General features: G+C 33.5%; 1 protein-coding gene across 1 annotated transcript; it reads right to left on the bottom strand.

Moving 5' to 3' along the window:
- Positions 1-9,158: 9,158 nt before the first annotated feature.
- LOC116338501 (cuticle protein 38-like) lies at positions 9,159-11,013 on the bottom strand. The gene is made up of 5 exons (XM_031763814.1): positions 10,903-11,013; positions 10,210-10,399; positions 10,034-10,119; positions 9,865-9,934; positions 9,159-9,775 (listed from the first exon to the last, which is right to left on the bottom strand). The coding sequence occupies exons 1-5, from the start codon at positions 10,912-10,914 to the stop codon at positions 9,639-9,641; spliced, it is 495 nt and encodes a 164-aa protein (XP_031619674.1). The 5' UTR covers positions 10,915-11,013; the 3' UTR covers positions 9,159-9,638.
- Positions 11,014-15,819: the final 4,806 nt, after the last annotated feature.

Consider the following 15,819-nt stretch of genomic DNA (forward strand, 5'->3'; position numbering starts at 1 on the left):
AAATACAAATTCATTTGGATTGGTACGTCGCGTTACCATATTATTTTTCAATAATAAGTGTATACAGGCACATATTACGGCATAGATAGCATGGCCGGGAAAGTGAACGTTCTGATTGAATTGGCATGAAAATGAGGCATGTCGGTTGAACCGTGGATAAAATTACGCCATTGACCAAGACCTATATTTGAAGCGTCGAACATGATTATGCGTTGCATTTCAAAAACATTTCTGACTTTTAAATCGTTCTATTTTATTTAACAATGCATGGTAATCTAAATCATGTAAATTACAGCGTTATGTAATACCTTTTGATATAATACCAAATTCTTCATTTATTTTAAAATATAAACAGAATTAAATGATATAGAAGCTATTGATGACACCTCATTCAACTGCCCAAGTACTAGGAATATTTGTCTATTTAAAATGTAACACTACTTGTTTATGGTGTTCACGAAAGCTAATTCCGGGGACTTTTCAGTTCTCACATGTAAAATGAAAAAAAAAAAAAAAAATTGACCAAAATTGTATCTCTTAATTTAATCCTTTAGCATGTGTTAGTTCCATTCTTAGCATTCTGGCAGCCGTCCATAGTTTGCTTTTTTCCGTTTCGTTGTCATTTCAATATCATTCATGTTGCGCTTGAGCACATTCGCTTTCAATGGTCAATGTTCAACCTTTAAATTGTTTTTATTTCATTCGTTTCTTGATTATGATTCAACGAACCAGATTCCGATGATAAATCCATCATTAACAGCCGCATTGAATGTGAGACAAAGACGAAACAAACCAAAAATGTAGTCTAGAAATGATTTTAAATTTGTGAATAAATTTTGTGTAAAATGTTAGGGCGATATAAACAAAAGAATTCGTTAATTGTTTTGTTGATTTAACGTCAACTTCTCGAGGAAATTCATCCATTTTGGATGATGTATGCTGTGTGAAAGATACCACTATTAATTGAAAAATCTTTTGTGAGCCAAATCGTCTTGTTGTTTGTTTTTGTGTTTGTGTGTGTATTTGTGTATTTTGGTTAAGGTTAATGTTTATACTCTGCGTCATTTCTGCGTTTTCCTCTGTTTTTTTCTTCATTTCAAACAATATGCTCATACGTGGTTTAGGCCATCAGCTGCACATACGAAATGGAAATAATACATTGTCAGATATGGTATTCGATTCAGATGTATTTGCTGTCATTGTGACGAGTATTTCACATATTAATTATATTTGGGTGATGTATTGACATGAATCGGAAAAAAGGCCAGACAGATGAGAGAACCAACCGTCCAACAAACCGAATTCGGTGAAAGAAAACAAAAGCCATCGAAAAAAATAAAATACATTGCGTAAGATTTTCCAAATGCAAAACACGCACATTAGAAAATACGAAATTCCAATCCGTCACATACGTTACAACCACGTTATTTGTTGCTCTCTCATTCGTCGTTGCTTTAGACTCGCATAAAAAAATGTGACAACATATTACAACTGTTGCTGGCATTTTTTTTTAATTAACGCGGCGCACACCAAAATACGTTGATATTGATCTTGAAAATGAAATATCTGTAAAATTAAAATAATAATCAGTAATTTAGTTCAACGACAGTGTCAAGAAGACAGAAAAAAGCAGCGAAAAAAATTGTATTGTAAAAATGAGACAAACGTGTATATTTTTAAGACACACGCATAAAACCGGCGCTGAAAACATAAATCTGCGTTGTTGTTTTTTTTTCGCTTGATATGTTTGATGATTTATTTAATAAAAAAAATATATAAACAGACGCAATCGACACACAAAATGATTTATTGCGAAGTTACACACATAATGAAATCAATCGATTGATATGAATGGAAAGCGCCCAAACACTTGTTTAAATCGATCACATGAAATGTGAATGGATGAAATGCAATGTAAATATTCAAAAAAAAAAAATTCAATAAATTAGTTCGTTCTTTGGAATTTTTCAATGGTCCAATTGAATTGTTGGATTTTTATGAAAAATTGCGAAATTGTATTGCATCGGAAAAATATCGGATCGCGCCCGAACGTCAGACAATGGTCGATTTGATTGACACTTGATTTGAGTAATCATTCTCAAATTTGACAGTTAGACAAAAGGCGACTCACTGAGCCTGAGATGATTCAAGGTACTTAACTCGCATCTCACAATTATTATCGAAGAAATTGCGCCATCGGATATTTAAAAAAAAAGAGTAAACAATTTTTTATTGTCCACATTGGCTTATTAATAGTTTTTGTTTACTTCGTACAGAATTCTGATCGATTTTTCTTTGACATGTCATACAAGAAGAATGGTTTCCGCAAAATAAAAGTTACGATCTTGAATAAATTTAAGCGCCTTCACTTTCAAGTCTCTGGTAGATTTCGTACGCAAGCGATTGATACGGTGATAAGGAATTCTATCAAATGTTGCTTTTAATTGGAATGTGTGACGAATCACTTATCTAATGGTATATTATAATGGTTACACTTTAGAAGAGATTTGCAATAGTTTGAAAACGAACCAAAACTAAGAAAGACTATAAGGTTATGATTAGATCGAAATTGTATATAAATCAGGTATTAAATATAACATGAGATCCCTTGTTTTGCACAAGTAACAGCCTCTGTCAACAAACTGGTCCGACAAAGACGTTAAACGTAGCAACGAGGAAGAATACTTTGCTAACATGATTTACTCACATTTTGAGAATATGAAAAAACAACAACATACTTTTCCGACTGTCCAATTTCATAATGAATTACAGTACTTAAACTGAGAAAAAAAAGCATAAACATGTATTTATTAAAAATGCACAGCGCATATGCCAGTGTAGAGAGTTGTAATTTTGACGGTCAATTCACAACACAATATATTTTGTTCCCCGTTTTACTTGTATAAATTGTTCAGGCGTATTTTAATTAATCAAATGTTGCGAGTCCAACAACATGCAAATCAGTCGTAGAAAAATGGTGCGATACCATAACAAATAAATGCGCAGATAACAAATGTAAAGTGTTTGTTTATAAATTTTTTGTTGTTAATTTTTCGATTGTATTTCGAGTGTGTGTTGTAAAGAGAGACCTTTTGATCTATGTTGTCTTAAAGACCTCCACTTCAAATATGGACCGAAGCATAAAACTGCAACACGAAAAATTATTACAAATTTTTATCTGTTTTTTAAAGTAAATTTTAGATGTTAGATGACTGCAATCGCCATTGTGTGTGGCCATAATAAGCTTGTCCTCCAATTTAATGCCAATTAGTCTCTTTTTTTCGTTTGCTTATCACTTCATTCCAACATCACGCCGTGTGTTCACACTCACTTTGGAATTCTCACAATGGTTTCTTTCACCAATTATGTAAAAAAAAAGAAATGTATGGCATGATTTTTTTGTGCAATTCACAATTTATGCAAGAATGTATTATTGGATTCAGTTGAAAGGTTTTTTTTCTTTTCATTGAATATGATTACGATTTTGTTAAAACGCCGAAATGTCGACTATTTTCATACACATGAACAGCGCTCATGAAATCAGACAAACGAATCGAAAGCACACAAGAAAATGAATAAAAGTTCAAATTGAGATCGGTTCGGTTGTGCGTGTGGTGCCAAATAAATGCCAGCCTATACATAAACTATTGAAATATCGATCGAATCGTATGATCAAACTATTTTTCCAGCCGATCACAAACAACTGTGAAGGTGTATTTCGATAAGAATGTACCGTATCCACACACTTTCGATATTTTTTTTAGTTTAGTATTCCAAACATGCACCTACGGTTATTTCTCAGATGTGTAAAAATTTAATGTTATAAGTTATTCAATTTAAACCGGTTAAATTAATTTCACTATCTTTCATTTTGGCATCGTCACTTGGTCGTTTGCACGATTGCCTGTGCACACACATCGACTGCGGAAGAAATATTTTAATGCATCCAAATTTACGTAACAAAATGGTATAAATGAATGATGGTGTGTACCTGTACATTGTACAATTTGGCAGCACGAAGTTGTACTAATTTACGAATTTTAACCATCATTGCACACGATCCCTCACACATGATAATTTATCAATATAGTTTTTTGTTTCGTAGTTCACATTTTCTCGCTCATCTTATATAATATGACCGTGGAATTTGGTTAATTGATTCAAATAATTGGGTTTTGTTATATGTTTTGATATGCAACAAATGAAATACAATGAAATCAACGATTTTCATATTAAAATTTGTAACCGATTATTTACTATTTGTAATATATTTGAGTAATATTCATTTGAAATTGATTCGATTTCTTTCTCCAACTTCGTCGTCGTTTCTCTCTCTCTCTCTCTCTCTCTCTTTCTCTCTCTCTCTCTCTCTGTGTGTGTTGGGACAGTCTTGTCGGGATTTATGTTTGTGCCAACATAAAATAAGATCAATTATGTCAAACGTGTGTGTTGATATTGTGTATGGTATTGACCTTGAAATATCGTAAACAAGACACGATCGATGAGTCAAAATGCACGACATTTTGGGTTCATTCTCCGCATACAGCCAACCAAAGCCAATACATGTTACCTTTTATTATCTGCTCTGTGTGTTGGGTTGCAATCGCATAAGAGCGGTAAAACGGCATGAGAAATACATATCACGATGCTTATATGATGTGCCAGTTAATAAAAGTACACATAAAAAGTAATAATAATAACAATAATTGTATGTAATTGGACGCTGCATATAAATATTATGTGTTACGTTTCCCATCGAAACGACAATTATTTCTACACTTGTTTCATTCAGATTGGCTGTTGCACTTTTTTTTGTTAATTATTTTTTTTTTTGAGTGGGTCTTGTTGTTGTTCAGATAGTTTTTTTTTTTGTTCCTCAATTTGATTTGCACAGCGATTGAAAATTAAGCGAATCGACATTAATCTATTTGTTATAAAGTATGTTACATCGCAGCATAGAATCGCAAGTTCGATTTTTCCACGGTAACTAAACAAGAATATACATCACAACTGAGCAATCTATTGTTACCATTTGCTCAATAAAGAAATAATCAAGTAAACAAATTAAATTCAAATGCATAAAAAAAATTTTTTTTTTAGAAAAAACAAACGACTTTACTTCAATGGATACTGAGAGACACACGCCATTGAGCCGTAAGAGATATATGCATATTTGATTTATTCTTTTGAGTTTGTTTTTGCGTTTGTGCATAATGAAAAATTGAAAATGACACCGCGCACCAACTTCAATGAATAAAGTTAATTGTGCATATAAATTTGTGCTGGCCGCTTGATTTTATTTGCAATTGGACACAACGAATTATGCACACTAACCGATTAGGTATGTTGGCATATCAAAGCCACATATATTCCATTCGAGTATGACAATTGCAGTCACACAAATACACGCACGCATACCACCATCTCAAAATGCGATTCATTGATGGTTTTCGTGAGATGCTCGCGCAAATGAAATCTTTCCGATGTTCATGGTGGATTTTTTTCTTGTTGTTGTTGCGATGCATGTGTGCAAATGGAAATAGCAGTTGGTTTGAGAAAATGAGACCAATGCACAGAAGCACACTTAAATCCAACTGTCGTGTTCATCGCCGATTTGTGCTATGAATTCGTAAAATAGGTAAACTGGTTTTGATTTATTGTGTTTTCTTGATGTTGTCAGTTTTTTTCTTTCGTCATATCAAAGAAATAATAAAATGTCATATGTGGTAACAAGTGGTACTTTGTTTTCGAGTTGTCGTCTTTATGTTTAGGCCATTTGCTTTTTTTCTGTTCTTTTTTTTATTTGCTGACTTCTGCATTTCATTTTGCAAGCCATCCATTTTAATATATTTTTTGATTGCTTCGGTTTTTCATCTCCTTCTTGACCCCCCCTCTTTCGTCCGCCCCTCTTCCGACTGTCATTATTGATGGTCTGTCATAGTCCATTGATTGAAGCGCGCACAAAGCAATTTAAAAAAAAAATCGTTCGATCAATTACATGAGAATGTTAATTTAAGCGTTCTTTTATCGATCAATATCATTTCAGATCAAATCATTTATTTGGGTTATAATAATAATCGAGAGACAAGTTGATGACTATATGAGATTACCAAATGCAGCAATCATCAAACCTGGCTAATGTAACGTTATGCAGATATTTGTTTCTACATTGTGCTGATCAAATTAACTTTGTTGATACTACTAAGCTGGCCACTTAATTATGTTGCCGTGAGGTTGTTGTGGTGATATACAATATGCTATACACGATTGAACGACTTAGACCATGAATTGAATGTTAAGCCATAGTTTTGCATATGGTCGAATGGCCGAAGGTGACAATTAATATAATTTTATTCCATTGCACCATTGCCCAGGAATGCTGTCGATGTGAAAATCAATCGCGGGGAATATCGATCCTCGATTGCGTGCCACTTTTTTCTCTCTCTCTCTCTCTCTCTCTCTCTCTCTCTCTCTCTCTCTCTTCCAATCGAATTGTTTCGATGTAATTCAAAGCAACCTACATCAAAATATTATAAAATTGTTACATGTTTAGTCGCATGCTATTGAAATTGTCAAAAAACATGCATGCCAGCGAGCATCATGTGCACTTTTTTGTTCTATGATTGCGTTTCAATTTGCTGAAGCAAACGATGATGCATTGACCAACCATATTTGGAAAAATTGTTGTGTTTCAGGTGTTTCATTTTTAGATCAGAATTGCATTTGGCCAGATGATGCCATACGTAAAGGTGAGCGATATGGCAATCAATTAGTGTTTAGAAAATAAAATAAGGTGGTTATAAGTTCGGAAAATATGCTCAATGTATTTGGTACAGCCGATAGCATATAGTGTGTGTTGTGAAACGAAGGTTGTAATTAGTGCATTCGCCCTGTCACATGTATTTCTCATGCATATTTGTTTGTAGGACAAATAGACAGACACATATGCACGCACATGCACAAATTTTCTCATCAGTTTTATGTATCGGCCGGGCACCACATTGTACATGCGGCATTCTTAATTCTTGTATACACTAGCTTTACTTTAATTATTCGCGCAGCGCGCACTATGAACATACAATTCGTTATGGCTGATTTGATTTCGATTAATTTGTATTTGTTATATTCGTGTTTGATATTTGTTGTTTTGCCGATGCATTTCATCTGCATTAATGTGCTATTATGTCATTTTATCAAATGATTAATATTAATAAATAATTAACGAGAAGGAGAGACGATGCACGTAACTGGGTCACTTCTAGATACTTCATGCATTGACCAAGTGAGACAACAAGAGAAACTAGCGTCCGGTTGATCCAATCTTGTTTTATGGCAATGCAATCGATCAGACCTGAGACACGGACCAAGTGACGTGTTGTTTTTGTTTTTATCGACATTTTTCTTAAACTATATCAATGTTGAAAGTAGCTCTGATATTGCTGCGACACGACTTAATCCGGATATTGTAAATATATTTTATTATAGATTCGATTTTGAAAAGGCGTTCTTGATTGAGTTTTTTTCTTCTTCTTGATTTGGCGCGTTAAATCTGGCCAATGTATCATTGGTTTGGTGCGATTTAACTTTTTTGCTATTGCGGTTGTTACATACGTTGTGTTTTTTACTTCTCTTCTTAGTTAGTTGTTTTTCAAATAGTAATCGACTGATATTTCATAATTTCGTTTAAATAAAAAGAGTTTGCAATGGTAAAGGAAAACGAATGCGTAATTTGATGAAAAACCTGATTTGATCCAACTCATCGACATAGCAGTTTGTTTAGTCATTTCTGTTGTCGTCGTTTCAACGATTTTTCTTAGAGATCTGTAATATATTTGCTGTTTGTTCCTAGACTTGCAAATCATAATGACACTGAACAACAAAATCTTATGTTTTCTCCTTTCATATCAAGCGTAATTCTCTCTCCATCATATTGTATAAATCCAGTATTTAGATAATCACTGATTTGATGAACGATTCGAGAAATTATTTATATGATTACCCATTATGCGTCTAAATCCGTCATGCTTTTATGTGTTAAACAAGGTATACTCTCTCACACACACATACACATTTGTTTTATTAAATGATGTCAATTAAATAAATCCAAAACAAACACAGAAATGCTATTCATGTGGAAAATTCTTCAATTGCATTTCCTTTCGATTACCGTTCTGGGAATATTTTGTTCATTTGAAGTATGCCTTTGTTGCGATCGATAACATCTTTCATATATTTTGTCTATATCTTCTCTTCTGTCACCATAACCAGCCGCAATGGGCTGTGAAATTGTGTGTCATTGCAAAATTCCACGAGGTTTTCCAACTTATGGATTTCATTTATTATGCAATACATTCAGCTTTGATAATATAGAGAGATGTGTGTGTGTGTGTAGATCTATTTTCAATTATTTTGTTGTATTGGCGAAATGCTCATGATGTACACGCATTCTGTGTTAATTCACTGCTTTCGCACGCATTTTGATCCACATTCGATGTTTATTTTCAATAAAACAATATTCACGAAATTGGTGTCCGTTCGATAAAATCGTGATTAATTTCAATACGAATTGGTGTCATCGTAATTCGATTTTCACTTTAGTACGATATCCAATAATTCATTGAAAAGTAAGAGTGACATAAATATGCACAAAAAGCAACACAAACAGCCAAGTTGCATCTTTCATTTGCATAAAATAGTTCATTACCATTAAGAGAGCACGACATAAAGAAATCGGTAAATTTGAATTGTTTTACGTGCGGTTCGTTCATATATCAATACGTTTGTCCATGGATTATGGATTATATTACATTGCTCTTATGAATGAACGAATACCATAATGAATAAACACGCAATCACTGTGATTCAATCACATGCCATTCACACCACTCAAATATCATTATACTCCATTGAGTATTAGAGCACAATCATTTGCAAATTGCAATGAATCATAATCTAAATAATTAAATTGGTGTTTGTCCTTCCAAACAACAGACACCATTTTATTTCCTCGAATCGAGAACCTCGATGTATCATGAAGACATAAAGAATATGTAAATCTCTACTTCAATAGTAAATATATTAAACCTGAAATTGTTTAAAATAAAAAGTAAGAAAAACAGGTGTTCATTTTTTTTTTGTAAAAAAAACTTCAAGTAAATTATTTTTATTTCAATTGGGTTTTCATCATTTTCACCAAAACAGATTTTTCTATGCTTGGCCTAAACTATGTACAAAATTTTGTATACATGAATATGTGTGTATTTACATGGGAGGCGATCGTAAATAAATACTTGTAAAAAACAATAAAAAACACAAAATAGAATTATCGAATAGAAAATAAAAAGGAAAATGTTATAAATTGTGCGAATGTGATGTTTTTTGGTTAATTTTAACGATTTAAATTTTTTAGATAAAAAAATCTTTCGTCAAATTCGAACATATTCCTTAGTTTGATTTTAGTGTGAGGCGAAACTGTTGTTTATGATGGTCAGTGATGAAACCATTATTATTATTTTTTTTTGTTCTCTTTGTTTAGCGCCATATCACGAAGAGTCATTTTTTTTTGAAAATGGACTGCTTCGAGTTTTGACTACGTTTCAGCTTAATTTCGAGACTTTGATTCACGTTTAACACGAATTTTAGTAGTATGATCCTAGCGCAGCGTATGGTGAGCCGTATGGTGAGCCGTATGGTGAACCGTATGGTGAAGCGTATGGTGCTGCATATGATTTAACAATTGGGGCGGCAACTGCATGCGAAACGACTGCTGGTGCAACTAGATTTTAAATTAAACGAATAAGTTGTAATGTTATTTCTATCAGAACAATATGTGAAATTTTGCAAATTGAAAATATAGGTTCTTACCAGCTGAATGGACAAGTGGTGAACTGTAGGCAACTGGAGCATGAACAACTGGAGCAATTGATTGTGAGATCTAAGCGAAAATTTAGAAATAAAATTCGATTATTTAAAAATTCTACGAAATTCAGTTTACTTTTGTTCGTTCATTAAAAAATTAAAAAATAATAAATACCTTGTAGGTGTTGGCGTATGAGGTGGCTGCTGGAATCACAGTCTTTGCAACAACTGGTGCGTGGTATGCGGAGACGACTGGTGCAACTATAATTTTAAATGAATTGAGAGAAGCATTATGTTGTTTTTTTTTCGATAAAAGAAAAAAAATGCGTGGAAAATCGTTTTTTTAATTACCTGTCTTAACAATTGGGGCATGGTATGCAATTGGAGCTGGGGCATGGGCAACAACAGCTGGAGCTGCGTAAGCTCCATAGCCACCATATCCGATGGCTCCACCATATCCGTATGGAGAAGCATATGAGGCATATGGGCTGCTGATAATACCTGCTGAGGCGGCAGCAAAGCAAACCAATGACAATACCAACTGCAATTGAAAAAAGAATCGAGCGTAAAAATAAATGAACTAATTCGTAACACTGGTTGAATTGATTCTCTCAATTCTTCCACTCATTACACTGCATTTACAATGCTTATATATTCTCTCAATTGAAAAAAAAACTCTACAGTCACTATCCAAATAACTTGGTTACCAAAAGACACAAATTTCTTTGCACTTGATCCAGTAAATGCACAATATTACACGGTGATCGAAAAAAACGTGATCAAACGGTGTGTTTGCTTTAGAAACAATTCTAATAGAAAAAAATTGAACTTGAATATTGCGGCAATCGGTTTGCTACAAATTCTTTGGCAACATTGTATTTATTTATCTAGTGACTGTATGCTACTTTTTCTTCATTTCGCAAAATTTTCTTCCTCAATTTAAAAAGGAGCGAACAAAAAAAAATGAACAGCACGAAAATTAAATTCTTTTTGAACAAGAAAAAAATATATATTCCCGAAGTGTGAACTAAACCAAAAACTCACCAATTTATACATTTTGCTTTCGGTTTTTGGTTAGTTGTTCTACGGTTAAGATACTTAAAACGAATGTGATTCGATTGACCCCAGTCACGCTATTTATACGATTCAAAGATTCTACGACGGTGCGATTTTAACTCCCATCCGACACGAAAAAAAAACAACAACAACACACAAAATGTGTTTTCGAAGTGACGAAAAAAAAACGCATTGCAAAAATTGGTGGCAAAGAGAGATAGATAGTGGTTTAAAAAAAGCTACGATCACGATACAAACGGTGGTTGTATCAATAACACTGGTAAATGCATGTTGTATTGCGGCGTGCGCGCTTGCGTACACACATTGTTGAAAACAATCAACGCTTAAACGCAAATAAACGACCAACAAAACCACATAAACGGACTATAGTGCTTTTTTATACTTATTTTAACATTCATTCATTCATTTTCTTATATCGAATTATCTTACTTCTTACTTCTTGTTACATCGTTTGCTTGTTACTTGTTAGCTTCAAACAATCTAATGCTATGTGTGCTTATACACGCATACGCATTGCTGAAGTATACCTTTACCGCCAATATAGTTTATTCACTGCACAATATCAAACACAGTACTAGGCTCTTTTTTAATATATAGACAACAGCATACCAATATGGCTTATGGCTTTTGGCTCTTGAGACTCGCGCTCTAAACATATCGTCCAACACGATCCATTCACGAAAAAAAAATATACCACAACCAAAATTAACAATAGAGTGTCTCGTTGACTTTTTTTTATTCAAACATGAGCTCAGTACAGCCATTGATTGAGAGTGTACTGAAAACCGAAATATTCCCATAGCCCAGACGTGTTATTAACAACACTCATGCAAAGTGTGCAGAAAACTAAGATTTGTCAATACATTTGGTAGTAGGCACGAAACAATATTGTTCTCTTATTTTGTGCAACATATATTATCTTGTCGAATTCAGAACGAGGGCCAAAGACCACGAAAAGCAAAAAATATATATGAAACAACAGCAAATACAAACAACAACACCTTCAAGTAACAAACCAATTCCTTCGAATAGTAAATCTGAAGATTTTTGATTAAATTAAGAATCGAAATTTCAATACCCATGGCTGCATTATTCACGTCGAGTAAGACAAATTTTGAGGCAATAGCGACAGCCACAAAACTTACAAGAAATGTCTCTATTGATGCCAGTATTAAAGCCCATTAGGCATTTGAGGCGCTGCGTTGAAATAAGAAAACCAGAGATCTATTATGCATCAACGATATTCTACTATTTCATTTCGTATAAATGCTCACGTCAATATTACAAGTTAATCAGTCGAGTTACGGTTGAATGTTTACATGGGTGCTAATGGTATCGCTATTGTCGCCGTTGTCTATTTCTTTTTTTTTACTCTCTGTTTTCTATAAGCAATGCACTGCAAAGTTATGTGTTGAGAAACATTATTTTGTCTGAGTTGAGCCCGAGCTTTGCACTTTTGGTTATAGTTTTTACCAAACCAATAAAAGACAATGAAGCGCAAATGCAAAAAAAACGATGAACAATCAATCCGTCGGCGAAAAAAAAAATGAATAAATGCATTTCAATATGCCCGAAAGTCTCGTGCAAAACTCCATTATTACATAAGGTTGTATGCGACTGCGCGGCAAACTGTTTTCAAAAGCCACAATTGCACCAACAACAATTAAAATAGAGAACGCGACATTAGAAATTTTATAAGTCGGCCCACATTGTTTTGCAATTTATGCACATTTTGTAGGTTTGACCGTGATTGTTAGCGCATTAGATCGCGATTGTATCCGTTAACTGATGTCCCATGATCGTGAATTTGCAATAGCTAAAGCAAAACTTGTTGCTATCTTGTTTTTTCGTGCGATGCATGTGATTTATTTTCAAAAATCAGTTACATAATCGAGAAAACATAACACCTTTGATAACTTTGTGACGATATTTTATCATATTCGATTTTAATGTACGTGTCCTTAAACATTGTATGCATTTTGTAACTAAGAAAAACGCATTTTTGATCATCAGTTTCAACATTTTTAAATAGAAATGCACTTTCCATCGATGAGTTCGATCGACATATATAGCCTCATGTATCATGCCTGGATACTCGATTACTGCCGTTTAACTTATAAAACTATGAACGGGACCAATTCCAAATAATAACTCTAAATAACCACAAAATAACCGAAGAAAATGAGAACGATAGTACAAGATACATTCCTTTCTTTATACCTATGCTTTTTGGAGTAAATGTTGCTTTATATAGAGATTTCTACTGGAGAAAAAATTGAGTAGCCAAACAGATAGCGGAAAAGCTTTTATTATGGCGTGAATTAGACTATAAAAGAACTAGAAGCTGGCGGTAAAGTTTGTAGGGTTTGTAGTAAATGGTACACATACACGACATTTAGAATGGACAATTTACATTTGAAATTGGTGAGAGAACATTTTATTAAAGATAAAATATTGGAACTACTTAATGGTCAAGTATACAAACGACAACAACAATATATGAAACGACAACAACAATAACACGCATTTTCAATGTCAAAATTTTCGTCTCAGAGTGAGTCGACATTGGTGACAGTATTTTGAAACATATTTTGTGATCCATATTCATCGTATATGTTCCTATGTGTAGTTCTATATTTGATCTAGTTCACATTGACGGTTGGAAATATTCTTCAAATCGTTTATGTCCACTGTAATGGATGCTGACTGTTGCATGTACCTTATAATGGACAAGTATAGCAACATGGCGACGTTCAAATAAATTTGAAAATCTCATCACCACTGTCGCCACCATCTGGCTCTTTAGTAGGGATTTCATACCGACGAGTATACATCGTCTGGAAATTTGAGACCGAATCAAATTCAATTCTCTCCTTATTAACTTATTCTTTTCTATTTGAATACATGTCAAAAAAGCGCTTTTTTGGAGATTGAACGCATTTTTCACGCCTTTTTAGATGTAATTTATACCTGTGAACAGTAAATTATGTGCTAAATGGCAAGTTTCAGCTTGGATATGTGGCCGGCCGGTAACTTTTCTATAAATCACAATAGGAATTGATCAAAAGAACGTTCGTCACAAGACTTTCACGTTTAGACACATATAAATAGAGACTCATTTATTTAAAAAAAAAAGGAATGTCAAATGGATGAAATGTTCAAAAAGTAATAAACGTTGAATGAGTAATTTGATTGCTCAACTGCATACAATCCACAAGACTCATTAATAAAAACCATAAATCGATTAAGGTTAATTTTGATCATGTGATTTTCACTTTTATTATATAAAATTCGATCAAAAACTAAAATGATTGAGTTTAGTCTGAGCTTACGTGTTTAATTGTGCTGCATTTGGCGCGTGTGTGTTTTTGATCGAAATGATTTGCATCGAAATGAAAATATGGTCGCTTATTCGACGTTGTGCTGGCGTGTGTACAAAAAAAGCCATGCATCGCACACATGTGAGCAGTATTAATCATAATCGCACATTTTACTGCGGCGATTTATGGAACAATGAAAAATATAATCAACTTGTGACATTCGTGTTTTATTTCGCATATTTCGTTTACTGTGCAGCGTGTTTTTTCTTCGTCTATCATCCGTTTACTCTGCACTTTTATGACATAGATTTTGTATCGATAAAATTTTAATTGAATTGAATGCAACTTTTTTTTTATTCGGTCGTTCATTTGCTGCTGCGGCCGCTATTGTTTTAATTCCTTTTGTGAGCCTAGCCATAGCTATGCCATAAGCGCACGTTCATTTGTCATAATGTTTGTAAGAATGTGAAAACCAAAAACTCGATCTCATTTCAATCAATTGATTGGGCTGCAGTAAAAAGTTGTCACATGAGGTTCGTGTATTATGATGTTAAGCGTGAAAAATTCAATAGGTGTTGCAAGGTCATCACTTTTGTTGAATGCATATGATTGCTCTATTTTCTTGGTCGATTTAAAGGTCAATCGTTTACGAAAAAAATGACTCTTTTCTATCTATTTGAAAGTTCTATCTATTTTAATCATATTGAATGTCGATTTTACTGAAATCATTTACAAACATCATGGTAAAACCACTCCCCCCCCCGAAACTTCGGGAAATACTTGGGAAATAAGTCGGCTTTATTCTATTACGTTGCTTAATTATTGATTTAAAATCAATATGATGGTGGAAAAAATCAACACATGCGTACAATGTATGCAAAAAACAAACATGTGAAACTTGATTTAACTGGCCGTTGATGATTGCAATTGATAAACTATTATTGAGTCAACACGTCAACACGTTGACTTTGTCGTTTTAACAATATTATAGCCTTTTGCTCCCATAATTATTGGAGATTAGCGATAATTGATGACGAAAATTGAACAGAAAAAAAAAACACTTGAAATGAATTCTGCGCCGTAAGCTTAGAGCGAGAATGAATGGTACAATCTTTTTTTTTCAATGATTTTCCTTGAAGGAAATCGGATCCTACATGTTGTTCAATTACCCATGCATTCCGTACCATTGAAAAATATACCATTGTAAGTTGTAATTGATAAATGATTACTTGGCTCTTGTTTGCATGCAAAGATAACGAGTTAATAAAAAAAAATCGCGATATAGCAATATCATTGAAAATGGAATGGAGTGCGTCAATGAGGAAAATCAACATTGAGCGAGATTAATTTTTTTTATTTTCAGTTGGAAGAGTACTTATGTTGTGTATATTTGAGGTCTTATGTGCGTGCGTTTATTTGGCACTTCGACATCAATGGATATACCAAATATTTCAACATCATTTACGCGTTTTGTGCTCCGAATCTCTTTATTTTTGTCGAGACTTTTTTTTTCTCGCCCGTCAATTACCACTTTTCAATAAGGTAAATAATAGCAGATGCAGCA

This window comes from Contarinia nasturtii, unplaced genomic scaffold (genome assembly GCF_009176525.2).
Source record: "Contarinia nasturtii isolate CC-2019 unplaced genomic scaffold, AAFC_CNas_1.1 Cnas_scaffold_414, whole genome shotgun sequence".
In the NCBI taxonomy this organism is placed as follows: domain Eukaryota; kingdom Metazoa; phylum Arthropoda; class Insecta; order Diptera; family Cecidomyiidae; genus Contarinia; species Contarinia nasturtii.

What these genes read in the sequence shown, in the direction of transcription:
- LOC116338501 (XM_031763814.1), bottom strand. An exon ending in TGCCCCAATTGTTAAGACAG is followed by an intron (nt 10,120 to 10,209) that starts GTAATTAAAAAA and finishes TTAAAATTATAG; the next exon opens with TTGCACCAGTCGTCTCCGCA. An exon ending in ACCACTTGTCCATTCAGCTG is followed by an intron (nt 9,776 to 9,864) that starts GTAAGAACCTAT and finishes TTTAAAATCTAG; the next exon opens with TTGCACCAGCAGTCGTTTCG.